We start from the raw sequence: 16,085 nt of genomic DNA, 5'->3' as shown, positions 1-16,085 counted from the left end.
GGCTGCCTCCTGCATGCCTCCTGCTGGGGATGGAGCCAGAAATCCGGGCGTGTGCCCTGACTGGGGATCAAACCAACCTTGACTTCCTGGTTCCTAGGTCCATGCTCAACCGCTGAGCACCCCTGCCCCCCCTTCCGTCCGGGCCGCCCTGTCTTTGTTCGCTGTCAGCGCTGGGCTGCAGAGCTCTGGGTCCCGCACCCAGCCTGGCGCAGAGTAGACTCACACTTGTCCTTCCTCCAGCCCCACGGTTCCTGGCCCTGGGCCGGTCCTCTCGGCCTTTACTGTTGCCGCCCGACTCACCGACTCATCGTCAGGGTGGTTTGGTGTGCGTAGCTGGGAGGAGGGGGAGGAGGAGGTGCGTCCTGGCCCTGGGAGTCTCCGCCCCACTTGCGTTTGAACGTGATATAAACGCAGTGCCCCCGCGATTCCTCGTGGGCCGTCTCCCCTGTCATGGACATCACGTCCCAGACATCACCCGCGATGTTTCATTGTGTTGTGGTCGCTGCTCTCCGCGGCCTCGTGGCCTTCTCCTGGGTGAGCACTCACACTTTAGTCACCCATCTGTCCGCAGTCATTACGGCCCTTTCTCTTTCTGCTTCTTCTTTTATTTCTATTGTTTGTTCATCCTCCCCTGAGGATATTTTCCCATTGATTTTTAGAGAGATGGAAGGGAGGGGGAGAGAGACACATCGATGGGTTGCCTCCTGCACGCGCCCCGACCAGGACCTGGAGGAGCTTGTAACCGAGGTACGTGCCCTGACCAGAATCGAACCTGGGACCTTTCAGTCCACAGGCCGACGCTCTATCCACTGAGCCACACTGGCTGTTTTACCCCTTTTTAAAAATATATATATTTTATTGATTTTTTACAGAGAGGAAGGGAGAGGCAGAGAGAGTTAGAAACATCAATGAGAGAGAAACATCCATCAGCTGCCTCCTGCACACTCCCTACTGGGGATGTGCCCACAACCAAGGTACATGCCCTTGACCGGAATCGACCCGGGACCCTTCAGTCCGCAGGCCGACGCTCTATCCACTGAGCCACACCGGTTAGGGCCGTTTTACCCTTTTCATTGATGAGTAGAAGCTGTTCATTTTAACATGGAGTTTATCAATCATGCCCTTTAGAGTTTGTGGGTTTTATGTCTAGTTAAAGATGTTAATCCTGCCCTAGCTGGTGTGGCTCAGTGGATAGAGCGTCAGCCTGCGGACTGAAAGGTCCCAGGTTCAATTCCTGGTCAGGGCACATGCCCAGGTGGTGGGCTCGATCTCCAGTGGGGGGCGTGCAGGAGGCAGCTGATCCATGATTCCCTCTCATCATGGCTGTCTCTCTCTCTCTCTCTCTTCCTCTCTGAAATCAATAAAAAATATATATTTAAAAAACAAAAACAAAAAAACACCTGAAATTTTGTTAGTGCTTCACTGAATTTGTAGGTGAATTTGGGGGCGGGGGGAGGGAATTGACATTTGTACAGTATTAAGTCTGCAGTTTCATAAACATGGCGTATTTCTCCGTTATTCAGATGCAAATGCCTGTCAGTAAGTCTTGTCATTTTCTTCGGAAGAGGCGTCTGTATCTTTCATCACATCAGCTCCTGGGCATTCTTTATTTCCTGATCTAATTGTAAATGTCTTATTTTTAATAATTTTATGTTCGAACTAGAGGCCCAGTGCATGAATTCGTGCACGAGTGGGGTCCCCTGGCCTGGCAGGCGATCAAGGCCAGCCCCAATCAGGGTCGATTAGGGACCGCTGGCCGGGGGTGCGGGGAGCGGGGGGGAGGGACCACGGAGGTTGGCTGGCCGCGGGAGGTTGGCTGTGGGAGCACACTGACCACCAGGGCACAGCTCCTGCATTGAATGTCTGCCCCCTGGTGGTCAGTGTGTGTCATAGGCTGGTCGTTCAGTTGTTCGGGTCATTCGGTCCCTTAGGCTTTCATATACATAGATGACTGTTTTCTGGTGTATGAAAATGCAATTTTAAAAGTTTTTTAAAAATTCTTTATTTTACGCCCTAACCGGTGTGGCTCAGTGGATTAGAGTGTCAGCCTGTGAAGGGCCCCGGGTTTGATTCCGGTCAAGGGCATGTACCTTGGTTGCGAGCACATCCCCAGTAGGAGGTGTGCAGGAGGCAGCTGATGGATGTTTCTCTCTCATTGATGTTTCTAGCTCTCTATCCCTCTCCTTCCTCTCTGTTAAAAAAAAAAATCAATAAAAAATATACTTTAAAAAATTCTTTATTTTAAGAAGAATCAGCAAGGAAACGTGACCCATACATAGGGCACGGTAGAAAAAGATAACAGAACAATAACCTGACTTAACTTCAAAAATACAGATTTTTAGAGTCCTAGATTAAATCTTCACGCAAAGATGTAATCTAGGACCCTAAAAGCCTCTATTTTGAAGTTAAAACAGCAGTATGATAAGAAGAATACTCAAGAATGCAAGGACGGTTCGATACAAGAATGCAAGGACGGTTCGACCTGAAGACATGGACTTCTACGACATTCCCACGACGAGCGTTTCTAAGTGCCTATGACGCGCCAGAGCGATGGAACATAGCCGGCCATCTTCTCTGGAACCTGCCCCCACCCCCGCTTGCCATTGATGTCACTCACAGCACTGACACATTCTCTGTAGTGATCTCTCCCTTGCCTACATTTGTTTTCCTGCCTACATTTCACCAACATGGCATTTCCCCGAGATCAGCGTCCTTGTCCACGCTGCATCCCCAACGGAGACCCGACACGTGGTCGTCCTACCGTCCTTGCCCACTTCCTGCGTTAGAGCCACACCCGCGCAGCCTCTCCCCTCAGGGTTCCGTGTTCGAGAACGCGTGTCCGGGGACTCCGTGGACAGCAGTGCCTCTAACTCCCTCCCTCGCGGAGCCTGCGATGAGAGGAGGCGACCGGCGGTACTTCCAGCTCGGTGTCCACAGCTCAGTGTTCTGGGGCTCGGGTGGCCGTGCGCGCTGACCCGGTGGACAACAGACGGGCTTGTTTTGCAGGAAGCTTCCGCCACCTCCTCCAGGAAAAGCCCGGGAAGCCGGAAGCACAGAGCAGCAGCTTCGTGCTCCCCAAAGCCTGTCACCGAAGGACACGCAGCAACTCAACCAGTAAGTGTCCCGCGGCCCCCAGGGCCGGGACTCGCCTCTGCTGCCTGTGGGACGTCCGTGATGGGCGCGTGGGGAGGGCGGGTGTCTGCTGGGCCAGTTGGCCCAGACCCAGGCTGTGTCCGCCGGCCTGGGGAGCAATTTCACCGCGTGCCGCCCACCAGCAGGAGGGCCTCTGGTCTGGGGTCTGGTCAGCCCCTCTGTGGGCTCCACACGGTGAGAAGCTGGGACAGAGGACGGGAAAACAAGGCCCTGTCATGTGACATGCTCTTGGTCTTAGCAAGGCCCTCTCTCTCTCTGGGGCCTCTGTCCCTCATCTGTGAAGGGATGGGAGCAGAGAGGACGGGGGGGGGGGGAGAGGGAGGGAAGGAGAGGGGGGTGGGAGGGGGGAGGAGTAGGGGGTGGGGGGAGGGGAGGGGAAGGGGATGGGAGTAGAGAGGGATGGGAGGGGAGAGGGAGGGAAGGAGAGGGGGGTGGGAGAGGGAGGGGAAGGGGGTAGGAAGGGAGGGGGAGGGGAGGGGAAGGGGATGGGAGCGGAGGGGATGGGAGAGGGATGGAGGGGGAGCAGGATAGGAGGGAGGGGCATGGGAGGGGCAGGGGGTGGGAGGGAAGGGGATGGAAGGGGGGAGGGGAGGGAAGATGGATGGATAGGAGGGGAGAGGAGGGGAGAGGGATGGGAGGGGAGAGGGATGGGAGGGCAATGGGAGGGGAGAGGGATGGGAGGGGAGAGGAATGGGATAGGAGGGGAGGGGATAGAAAGGGGATGGGAGGGGAGGGGAGAGGAAAGGGAGGGGGATGGGAGAGGAGGGGATGGGAAGGGAGAGGGATGGGAGGGGAGAGGAATGGGATGGGAGGGGATGGGATAGAAAGAGGATGGGAGCAGAGGGGAGGGGAGAGGAAAGGGAGGGGGATGGGAGGGGAGAGGGATGGGAGGGGAGAGGGATGGGAGGGGAGAGGGTTGAGATGGGAGAAGGATGGGAGGGGAGGGGGAGGGTGATAGGAGGGGAGGGGAGAGAGATGAGATGGGAGAGGAATGGGATGGGAGGGGAGGGGAGAGGGATGGGTGGGGTGGGGGATGGAAGGGAGGATGATGGGAGGGGAGAGGGATGAGATGGGAGGGGAGAGGGATGGGAGGGGAGAGGGATGAGATGGGAGAAGGATGGGAGGGGAGGGGGAGGGTGATAGGAGAGGAGGGAGGGGAGAGAGAATGGGAGGGGAGGGGGATGGAAGGGGAGGATGATGGGAGGGGAGAGGGATGGGATGGGAGGGGAGAGGGATGGGAGGGGAGAGGGATGAGATGGGAGAAGGATGGGAGGGGAGGGGGAGGGTGATAGGAGAGGAGGGGAGGGGAGGGCAGGTGGATGGGAAGGGAGCTGGCCTGCTAGTCCCTTCCTGGGAGGCGCTGAGTGTCCGCTGGCCGGTCAGTTGGACGGTCAGCTGTTGCACCGGCGATGCACCCACAGCCCCGGGTAAAGGGATGATGGCTGTCGCTTTGCTGGCCCGTCTCCTCCGCTGGTTGGCCTTAAGCCTTTTCACACGGAGACGGGTTCGTCTTTGTGCACTAATCACCGTTCCCGACACGCTTTCCTCTCGAGTGTTGGCGTGTCGTCCACACCGGAGAGCGATCGCTCAGCTGGCTGCGTTCCCTTCGGGGTTTCAATGAGTTTCACGCTCCCTCCGCTCCTGTCACCTGTTTGGGGTGTTGGCTCTGGTGAGGATCTGCAGAGGACGGCTTCCTACGTGGGTAGCTGCCCCCCCACCTCGGACGCCCATCTTTTCTTCACCCGCCTGTGCTATTTTGCTTATTTCTTGCAAAGGACATGCAGTTGGGTCTGGGAAGCTGACCCGGCGAAGCACTGTGACCACAGGCGCTCCAGCCGTTGGCATTCGTGTTGTAGATACTATTTGCTTTTTCTTTGCTTTTTATTTATTTATTTATTTATTTATTTATTTATTTATTTATTTATTTAATATATTTTATTGATTTTTTAGAGAGGAAGGGAGAGGGAGAGAGTTAGAAACATCGATGAGAGAGAAACATCGACCAGCTGCCTCCTGCACACCTCCCACTGGGGATGTGCCCGCAACCAAGGTACACGCCCTTGACCGGAATCGAACCCGGGACCCTTCAGTCCACAGGCTGACGCTCTATCCACTGAGCCAAACCGGTTAGGGCTATTTATTTTTTTGTACTTGCTATGTTTCTGGTCACTCGCCATTGGTTTCTTCCTGCGTCTTGCTGTGCAGGCGTGAGCGTGTGTCTCTAACACGTGTGCGGTCCTTGGAAAGGTTTCTCCGAGGTGTCTCTCCACGTCTGGTTCCCTGGAAGATAGTGAATCAGTTCGGGTTACGGAGTGAATGGACCCTGCAGACGGCCCGGATTGTCCGCTGGTCCCCATTCGTTTTTCCGTTTCCTAATTCAGCGTACCCTGGAACTGTGAACTTACGAGAGGCCCGATGCACAAAATTTGTGCAGGAGTAGGCCTTCCGTCCCCCGGCGGCCAGCACCGGCTTCCCTCCGGCACCCGGACCCGGCCTTCCCCGGCTTCGTCCAGGAGGTGTCCCGGAAGGATGTCCGGAAGGACGTCCGGATGTGTGCTATGTGTGTGCCTGTGTGTGTGCAGGAGGCAGTCGGGTCCTCTTGGGAGGGGGCTGCTGCCTGACCGTCCCTCTGACTCTGCCGTCCTGGGCTCCGTCTCCCTCGCTCCGTCTCCTCCGTGGGGAGTGCACACCCCCGACAGCAGGGGCTGCGTGTGGCTTCCTGAGCCCCACACACGCTTCTCCTGCTGGGAGCTGAGGGGACACGAGGTGGGGGTGCTGTCTGCAGCCCGCGCTGCGGAGGTGCGTGAGAGAGGGGACCCCTGCCAGCGGCTCCTCCGCGTCCCCGTGGTCTGCGCACTGGGCACCGCGTGTCCGTGCTCACGGGGGCTCAGGAGGCCTGGCTCTGGGGGCTGAGATCCCCTGTTCCCTCCGGGAGCACACACATGCTCTCCTCCCCCTCCCCGCCCACCTCTCCTCCTCCTCCCCCGCCCACCTCTCCTCCCCCTCCCCCACCCATCTCTCCTCCCCTCCCCCCGCCCTTCTCTCCTCCCCCTCCCCACCCATCTCTCCTCCCCTACCCCGCCCACCTCTCCTCCCCTACCCCGCCCACCTCCCCTCCCCTACCCCGCCCACCTCTCCTCCCACCCTTCCTCGCCCACCTCTCCTCCCCCTCCCCCTCCCCCGCCCTTCTCTCCCCCTCCCCCCGCCCATCTCTCCTACCCCTCCCCCTTACCCGCCCCACCTCTCCTCCCCCTCCCCCGCCCACCTCTCCTCTCTCTCCCCTTCCCACCTCTCCTCCCCCCCCCCCCCGCCCATCTCTCCTCCCCCTTCCCCTCCCCCCCCCATCTCTCCTCCCTCTCCCCTGCCCAGGTGTCAACCCCTACTGCACGGCAGACACGGATCTCCCAGGGGCTGGGACCACGGCCTCCTCCACGGACCCCACGGAGCGGCTGTCCTTCTCCCTCTGCAGCGGCAGGAAGGCGCTGTCCCAGCAGCTGGACGGCCCCGTGGGCAGGGCCGGGGTGAGGCTGTGGGGCCGGGAGGGGGGACGGGGGCCCACTCAGGGGGGCTGAGGAGGACGTGGGGTGGATTCAGTCCACAGCACTGCAGGGGAGGCCGCCTGCGGGCCTGGCCACCACGGGCGAAGGCCCACGTCAGGGCGGTCACTCACCCCGTGGACCTGGGACCTGGCCGCCCCCAACCCAGGCTGTGAGGACCCCGAGCCACCGGCACAGTGACCCCGGGGTGGGCAGGTCACACGGCTGTCGGACAGCGGGACTGGACGCTGGCTCCTCGCGGCTCACAGCCTGGCTTTGACTTAACCCTGGGTCACGTGGCTGATGTCACACACATCGCCCCTAATTCTTTATTTTTTTAAATATTTTTTAAAATATATTTTATTAATTTTTTACAGAGAGGAAGGGAGAGGGAGAGAGAGAGAGAAACATCAATGAGAGAGAAACATCGATCAGCTGCCTCCTGCACACCTCCTACTGGGGATGTGCCCGCAACCAAGGTACATGCCCTTGACTGGAATTGAACCCGGGACCCTTCAGTCCGCAGACCGACGCTGTACCCACGGGGGCACACCGGCCGGGGCATCGCCTCTAATTCCTAAACGTGGGAGGCACTCCGGTCAGCCCGTTCTGCCAGGAGGCCCGGAAGCCCGGCCGGGGGGGGGGGCGGGGGGGGGGGGGCTCCCGTCCACGCCCTCCCACTGTGGGCTTCAGCTGCAGAGGGGGCGCCACGCAGACCGGAAGCCGGTGCCCCCCCAGTCACCGCAGCTGCCCTCCCTCCCGGCTCCCTAAGCCCCAGGCCCTGCCCAGCTCACCAGGGCTCCCCCTGCCACTCACGGTCACACAGCGCCCCCTGGTGGCCACGCATGCACCTCCCTCTGGGACACCCCACCTTCAGAGGCCTCCTCCCTGCTGCAGGCTCCTGACCCCCCCCCCCCCCGCCAGTGCCTGGCACCGACACCAGGGCTCCCCAGCGAGTCTCGGGGTGCCCCCCCTCTCTGCCAGCGTCCTGTCCCCCAGCCCTGGCCCGGGGCAGGTGTGTTTGTCCCCAACGGCTCGGCAGGTGCTTCCTTGAATGACCACCTTTCCTTTTCTTTTCTTTTCTTTTCTTTTCTTTTCTTTTCTTTTCTTTTCTTTTCTTTTCTTTTCTTTTTTCTTTATTTTTTAAAATATATTTTACTGATTTTTTACAGAGAGGAAGGGAGAGAGATAGAGAATTAAAACATCGATGAGAGAGAAACATCGATCAGCTGCCTCCTGCACACCCCCTACTGGGGATGTGCCCGCAACCAAGGTACATGCCCTTGACTGGAATCGAACCTGGGACCCTTCAGTCTGCAGGCCGACGCTCTATCCACTGAGCCACCCTCTCCTCCTCACCCTCCCATCTCTCCCCCCTCCCCCGCCGGTCAGGGCTTTTCTTTTATTCTTTTCTTTTATTTTTTATATTTTTATTGATTTCAGAGAGGAAGGGAGAGGGATAGAGAGAAACATCCATGATGAGAGAGAATCATTGTTCGGCTGCCCCCTACACGCCCCCCACTGGGGATCAACCGAGACATGTGACCGGGAATTGAACCTGGGACCCTTCAGTCCACAGGCCGACGCTCTATCCACTGAGCCACACCGGTTAGGGCGAATGAACACATTTTTCTATAGCAAATTGGGAAGCCTGGGTGGGGGGGGGGTGCGGAGCTTGAAATGCTGGCTTCCCAAGGGCAGAGGACCTCACCGGCAGGGAAACCGAGGCACGGAGGGTCCGCCCCTCCCCCAGGTCCAGGGCCACGCGCGGTCTGTGGGCTCCGAGTCCCAGGTGGCCCCCACGCCCGGGGCCCTCGCCCAGCAGCTCCCTGTGCCTGAGCGGGAGAGGCAGCTGCTCGCGGCTCCTGGGCACACAGCTCACGCCTGTCCGCCTCCCCGAACCTACGCTCTACACACAGTGTGTCACACTCACAGGCCAGCGCCAGCCAGAGAAACAAGGTGTGCGTGGATGTGGCCGCAAAAGGACAAAAGCTCCCATTTTCATAGACACGTAGGTTTGTTCCGATGGAGACGTGCTGACTACAAAGGGCTGAGATAAACGAGTCATCGTTCACGTAAAATAATAGTGCTTTTTCATAAAAATCAGTATTTTTTCTTGAACATGAACTCTCCAGACCCTGAGTCACTGCACACATGAATACGCGTCACGCAAACAAACCCATTTTTCTCATTCTCCGGAAGCGAGGTATTTCCTGTTGCGCTCACCAGGCCGGTCAGTCCGAGACGAAGGACGTGGCCATCGGCTGCTAGAACATTCACTGCCGGTGTCTGTGGGGAGAAATGGTGCGCCTGCTCGTAAGGCGCGTGAGGGACGTGAATGCAACGCGATGACAGTCATCGGTCATTAGCGAACGTTGTAGCTCGTTATTCATAATCCTACATAATAAAAGCCTAATTTGCAAATTGACAGAATGGCAGAACGACCAGTTGCTATGATGTGCACTGACCACTAGGGGGCAGACGCTCAATGCAGGAGCTGCCCCAGCCCGCAGGCCCCAGGCCCCCCCTCCCCCGGGTAACTGTCTCCAGGCCCGATCACCCCGCAGGTCACCCCACAGATGGGCCCTGATTGCTGGCCAGGCCTAGGGACCCTACCTGTGCACGAATTTTGTGCACCGGGCCTCTAGTTATGTACAACAGGATATTGTAAAAATTAAGTTACGAAACTTTTATTAAAACGTTTCTTACATGTTATACTGGCTGGGCCACAAAAATATTCGTTGTGGGCTGCATGCGGCCTGTGGGCTGTGAGTGTGACATGCTTGCTATACACGTTCAATCTCGGTGCCTGCCCCTGCCCACCCCCTGGCCCGGCGCAAAGAGGGGGCTCAGTTAATTGGCCCCAATTCTGTGGAGGGCCCTCCCGGCAGCTGGCTCTCCAGCTCGAGACGTTGGTTAAAGGGCTCACGGCCCGGTCGGTGTGGCTGTGCTGAGTCCTGGCCCTGCCGCCTGGATGGCCCACTGCGCGCCTGGGGCAGGTCTGCAGGGAGGCAGCTTGGTGAGACGGGGTTCTTTCCTCGCTGGGGCCCTCCCCTCCCCTCGGGGTGTGTGTCCTCGTCCGTGGCCTCAGCTCCCCACCTTGTCCTCCCCGCAGGGCGCGTGCAGGCCCACGCGGTCGCTGAGCACAGCGCAGCTGGCGCCGCCCTCGGGGGGCGCCCAGGCGTCCGTCATCTCCAGCGTGGTGCTGATGAAGGGCCAGGCCAAGGTGAGTGGGACCTGGCCAGGGAGCTCCTGGGAGACGCCAGGCTCTGAGCAGCTGTGTGTCAAAGGCAGGATGACACAGGGAGGGTGGTCCTGGCAGGGGCGGGGCCAGACATCCCAGTCTCTCCACTGTCCCTCCTTCCTCCTGGGTCCTGGGAGCTCAGGGAGGGAAGAGTGGTAGGGGTGAGGGATGAGCTCAGGGAGGGAAGAGGTGGCAGGGGTGAGGGTGTCAGGGAGGTCAGGGAGGGAAGAGGTGGCAGGGTGAGGGATGAGCTCAGGGAGGGAGGAGAGATGGCAGGGGTGAGGGTGAGGGATGAGCTCAGGGAGGGAGTAGACGGCAAGGGTGAGGGGTGGCAGGGAGCTCAGGGAGGGAAGAGGCGGCAGAGGTGAGGATGAGCTCAGGGAGGGAGGAGACGGCAGGGGTGAGGGTGAGGGATGAGCTCAGGGAGGGAGGAGACGGCAGGGTGAGGGTGGCAGGGGTCTCAGGGAGGGAAGAGGGTGGTAGGGTGAGGGATGAGCTCAGGGAGGGAAGAGGCGGCAGGGGTGAGGGATGAGCTCAGGGAGGGAGGAGACGGCAGGGGTGAGGGTGAGGGATGAGCTCAGGGAGGAGGAGACGGCAGGGTGAGGGTGGCAGGGAGCTCAGGGAGGGAGGAGACGGCAGGGTGAGGGATGAGCTCAGGGAGGGAGGAGACGGCAGGGTGAGGGATGAGCTCAGGGAGGGAGGAGAACGGCAGGGGTGAGGGATGAGCTCAGGGAGGGAGGAGACGGCAGGGTGAGGGTGGCAGGGAGCTCAGGGAGGGAGGAGACGGCAGGGTGAGGGATGAGCTCAGGGGAGGGAGGAGACGGCAGGGTGAGGGATGAGCTCAGGGAGGGAGGAGACGGCAGGGGGTGAGGGATGAGCTCAGGGAGGGAAGAGGCGGCAGGGGTGAGGGATGAGCTCAGGGAGGGAGGAGACGGCAGGGGTGAGGGTGAGGGATGAGCTCAGGGAGGGAGGAGACGGCAGGGTGAGGGTGGCAGGGAGCTCAGGGAGGGAGGAGACGGCAGGGTGAGGGATGAGCTCAGGGAGGGAGGAGACGGCAGGGGTGAGGGGTGAGGGAGGAGTGGTTACTGCCCTCCATCACAGGGTAACTGTCTCCAGGCCTGGGGCGTATCCCAGCAGCCGTTTCAGGGCAGTAAATACTCGCTTGTCCCCCCTGGAATTGAGGTGGAAGCAGGTCAGAGAGCTCACTTTTAAGTCGTTGGCCGTGGTCAGATGCACGCAGAGTGGAAAGGGGCGCCGGGACCCGTGCAGGCGACCAGGGATGGCAGGCTTCACGCTGACGGCACGAGGCAGCACAGGGTGTGTGGGCGCCTGTGTCCCGGGCAGGCGGGGGGCCCGGAATCCAGAGCAGGCGGTGGGTCAGAAACAGGGCGTCTCCCACCCGCCTGGTGCTGCCCCGGCGCCAGGCCCGGCCAGCACAGGGTGCCCCGCGCAGGGGTGAGGCCAGCGCATGGCCTTGTTGCGGGAGGGCCCCGTGCAGGGGCAGCGGCGGCTCAGGCTGCATGGGGGCCGGGCCGGGGGGTGGGCTCCCGGGGAGGCAGCCAGGGTTCCCACTGCTGGAGGGGGCGCTCTAGTTGTTGTCCGGCGTCCTGTTACTATGGAAACGGTGCCTGTGAGAGGCGACGTCTTCGCACCCCTTTGCAGGAGGGGAAGGCGAGGTCAGAGGCAGGGAGTCCGCGCAGGACCTCCGTGTGCGGGACATCAGACTCTGCCAGGGCCACAGCCCATCCGCCTCAGGGTCACGGGTCTCCCATTCTGCTCTGGCGTCCAGTGCGCCCTCTCTGAGCTCATCCCTCACCCCTCACCCCTGCCATCTCCTCCCTCCATGAGCTCCCTGCAACCCTCACCCCTGCCGTCTCTTCCCTCCCTGAGCTCATCCCTCACCCCTCACCCCTGCCATCTCCTCCCTCCCTGAGCTCCCTGCCACTCTCACTCCTGCCGTCTCTTCCCTCCCTGGGGCCACCCAGTGAGCGGGACCCCAGGGCCCTCTGACGGCCGCTCTTCCCCCAGGGCCTGGGCTTCAGCATCGTCGGGGGCAAAGACAGCATTTACGGTCCCATCGGCATCTACGTCAAAACCATCTTTGAGGGGGGAGCGGCGGCGGCCGACGGCCGGCTCCAGGAAGGTACATTCCCAGCCCTTCCCAGGACCACCAGCTGTGGAGGTGCTGGGCCTGCATGGACCCCAGGCCTGGGGCGCCTGGGTCTGCACTCTCTGTCCAGCTGGGCCAGAGACTGAGTGAGCCCCCCTTTCTCACGCTGCCTTCTTCCGAGGTCCCTCTCTGTTCCTGGCACCCACTGGCCTCCCTTCCCTTCGCTGTCCCTGCCCCTCCCTCATACCCGCAGGGATGGCACTGGGTGGGGCCCCAGCCCTGGCGGGTCTGCCGGGGGCCGGCTGGCGGTGTGTGAGCCCTGGACTTTGTGCAGGAAAGATTTCACCGACGAGTCCCATGCGGTGACTCTGAGGGAATGTTCATTAGAGCTGGGACAGCGAGACAAGGACGGGCCAGTCCAGAGGAAGCCACAGGAGCACCTAGGGGTGGGGAAGGAGGTGGACAGGGACCAGGCCAGGCCACATGTGCCAACGGGCTTGTCATGCTGCCCCCCACAGGTTCCTCAGGGGTGGGGGCAGATCCCGAATGAGAATGTCCTCAGGCTGTTTGGTGCAAACGCTGGGCAGGGGCCGGGTCTCAGGGTCCCCTCCCGGGCAGCCCTCTGCAAGCCCCCATTTCTCCCGTCCCCACAGGCGACGAGATTCTGGAGCTCAACGGTGAGTCCATGGCCGGGCTGACGCACCAGGACGCCTTGCAGAAGTTCAAGGTGATCGGCTGTGCCCAGGAGACACCAGGCACGGGCTTTGGGCAAGGGGGCCAAACTCAGCATCACCTGCCTCGCTCACACCTGCATTCACACCCGCATTCACACCCGCATTTACACCCGCATTCACACCCGCATTCACACCTGCATTCACACCCGCATTCACACCTGCCTCGCTCACATTCACACCTGCATTCACACCCACATTCACACCCGCATTCACACCCGCACTCACACCCGCATTCACACCCGGGCCTCCTGGGCGGCCGCGAGGCTGGGGGCCCAGGGGACGGGGGGCCTGGCTCGGGGCAGGGGAGGGCCGGGACGGTCCCGGGGAGACCTCAGCCACTGCAGCTCGGCCGATGGTTTACACAGTCTGTGTTCACGTTGGTGTCGTTACCAATGTGCTTCGGGTTTTTTAAGGCAGTGACCGAAGGCGTTTTTTAAAATGTTTTTATTGATTTGAGAGAGAGAGGAAGGGAGAGGGAGAGAGAGAAACATCGAGGAGAGAGAGACTGCCTCCTGCATGCCCCTCCTGGGGATCGAGCCCGCAACCCGGGCATGTGCCCTGACCGGGAATCGAACCGTGACCTCCTGGTTCATGGGTTGGCGCTCAACCACGGAGCCATGCCAGCCGGGCTGAGGGTATTTTTTTTAAATCTTTTTATTGATGTCAGAGAGGAAGGGAGAAGGAGAGAGAGAAACATCCATGATGAGAGAGTTATGGATCGGCTGCCTCCTGCACGCCCCCCACTGGGGATCGAGCCTGCAACCCGGGCGTGTGCCCTGACCAGGAATCGAACCCTGACCTCCAGGTTCCTAGGTTGATGCTCAACCACTGAGCCACGCCAGCTGGGCCTAAAGATATTTTTGCCCTAACCGGTGTGGCTCAGTGGATAGAGCATCGGCCTGCGGACTGAAGGGTCCCGGGTTCGATTCCGGTCAAGGGCATGTACCTTGGTGCGGGCACATCCCCAGTGGGGGGTGTGCAGGAGGCAGCTGATGGATGTTTCTCACTCATCGATGTTTCTAACTATCCCTCTCCCTTCCTCTCTGTAAAATATCAATAAAATATATTAAAAATACTAAATTTTTTAAAAAAGATATTTTTGAGTCTCCATCTAGTTTAATAGTTCCAGACTCTAAGCTTTGTATGTGCCACAACTATGTCCTATGTGTAACACATGCTACCTGTGTGCATACATACAGGTATGTCATGCATACATTCACACATGCACACACACACGCACAGCCATGCCCTCGCCCGCAGCCAGCCCTGGACGCGTGCGCCCTCTCTCCCTGCAGCAGGCCAAAAAGGGGCTGCTCAGCCTCACGGTGCGCACCCGCCTGGCGGCGCCCCCCGCCCCGGGCACCCGCCTGTCGCCCCCGCTGAGCCGCTCCCTGAGCTCGGGCACCTGTGCCGCCCGGGACGGCAGCGCCTTCCTCCTGGACACCCCGGAGGCGCCCGCGGGCACCGCCAGGCCCAGCTACAGGGTCCTGGTGGAGGTCTCGCTGCAGAAAGGTACAGGCTCCCCCCCAACCCCAGGGCTGTCCCCTGCCCTCCTGCCCAGGCCTCCCACCCAGGTCACCCCAGACCCTCCGCGCGTGGAGTCGGTCCCCCCATCAGGGCAGATCCTGCGGGGCAGACGGGTCCTGGGGACAGGCCCCCCTAGTCCATGTCCTGAGGCCTGGACAGAGCTCAGGGACAGAGCAGACACCAGCCCCTCCCTCCCTCCACTCCCTCCACCCCCCTTCCACCTCCCTCCCTCCCTCCCTCCCTCCTCCTCCCTCCATCCCCCTTCCACCTCCCTCCCTCCTCCTCCCTCCATCCCCCTTCCACCTCCCTCCATCCCCCTTCCACCTCCCTCCATCCCCCTTCCACCTCCCTCCCTTCCTCCTCCTCCCTCCATCCCCCTCCTCCCTCCCTTCCCTCTCCCTCCCTCCCCCTCCCCCCTTCTTCCTTCTCCCTCCCTCCCCTCTCCCTCCCTCCCTAACCCCTCCCACCTCCCTCCCCCTTCCTCCCCCTTCCCCTCCCTCTGTTCTCCCTCCCTCCTCCCTCCTCCCTCCCTCTCTCCCCCTCCCCCCTGCCTTTCCCACTTGCGCTCAGCACCCTCCTGCCGGGGCCACTGCCGCCCGCCCTGGAGCAGTGCCCACCCGGGGGACGTCCCGCGAGCAGGAGGGTCAGGGCACAGCGACAGGAGAGGGTGCGCGGGCACCTGAGGGGCTCGCAGGCCCCGGCAGAGCCGTCGCCTCCGTGTGCCCGCAGAGGCCGGCGTGGGCCTGGGCATCGGGCTGTGCAGCGTCCCCTACCTGCAGTGCCTGTCGGGTGTCTTCGTTCACACGCTGTCCCCCGGGTCCGTGGCGCACCTGGACGGCCGGCTCCGGTAGGTCCGCAGCTCGGGGCCGGAACAGATGGGGTCCCTCGGGCTGGCGGGGGGGCGGGGGGTTGCAGGCAGGTGCCCAGAAGGATCCAGAGGCAGCATGGTGATCGCAGGGGAGGGTGTTAGAGGCACAGAACCACGGCCCTGCCCAGCCCTGCTGACTCAGGCTGCCCTGGCCAAGGCCCAGGGGTGCAGGTGAGGGTGAGGCCTGAGAGAACAGCCGGGCCAACGAGCAGGACGAGGAGGAGGAGGATGATGATGAGGAGGAGGAGGAGGAGGAGGGGGAGGAGGAGAAGGTGGAAGACGAGGAGGAGGAGGGGGAGGAGGAGGAGGGGGAGGAGGAGGTGGAGGTGGAGGAGGAGGGAGGAGCCACTGACTCAGGTCCCACTGCCCAGAGCGAGCAGTGATGCACAGGCGTGTGGCAAAACTTACCATGCGCTCCCCTGGCAGGAGGCGGTGATGAGCAAGTCGGTGGTGTCCGCTGACTTTCCGCTGGCCTGAAGGACAGAGTTTCAAGCATAACTTTTTATTTATATTTTTTAAAATATATTTTTATTGATTTCAGAGAGGAAGGGAGAGGGAGAGAGAGAGAAACATCCATGATGAGAGGGAATCATGGATCGGCTGCCTCCTGCACGCCCCCCGCTGGGGATCCAGCCTGCAACCCGGGCGTGTGTCCTTGAACCTGGGACCCTTCAGTCCACAGGCTGACGCTCTACCCACCAAGCCAAACCGGCTGGGGTGGCGTAACTTTTTAAACGATTTTATTGAATTTACTAGAGGCCCGGTGCACGAAATGGTGCACGGGGGGTGGGGGGTCCCTCAGCCCGGCCTGCAACAATGCCAGCGTCTCGTGCCCCGGCCTCTGGCCCGAGGCCCTCCCTCCACACAGCCGGGGCGTGGGACGCTGGGCTCGTCACCAGGGGCGATCACAAGC

General features: G+C 60.9%; 1 protein-coding gene across 1 annotated transcript in view; it reads left to right on the top strand.

Annotated features, from left to right (window-relative positions):
* Nucleotides 1-16,085, top strand: part of IL16 (interleukin 16) — an 85,169-nt gene that overhangs the window by 42,590 nt on the left and 26,494 nt on the right. Inside the window, 8 exon segments of the mRNA XM_080651478.1 lie at nucleotides 3,007-3,022; nucleotides 3,025-3,114; nucleotides 6,523-6,674; nucleotides 9,805-9,915; nucleotides 11,962-12,076; nucleotides 12,697-12,770; nucleotides 14,073-14,289; nucleotides 15,034-15,151. Of these exon segments, the coding sequence (XP_080507604.1) occupies nucleotides 3,007-3,022; nucleotides 3,025-3,114; nucleotides 6,523-6,674; nucleotides 9,805-9,915; nucleotides 11,962-12,076; nucleotides 12,697-12,770; nucleotides 14,073-14,289; nucleotides 15,034-15,151 (893 nt within the window).

The sequence above is a fragment of the Plecotus auritus genome (assembly GCF_963455305.1).
Source record: "Plecotus auritus genome assembly, chromosome: 15".
NCBI lineage: Eukaryota > Metazoa > Chordata > Mammalia > Chiroptera > Vespertilionidae > Plecotus > Plecotus auritus.
The sequence above is the reverse complement of the archived record's forward strand: the minus strand, read 5'-3'. Positions and strand labels throughout refer to the sequence as shown.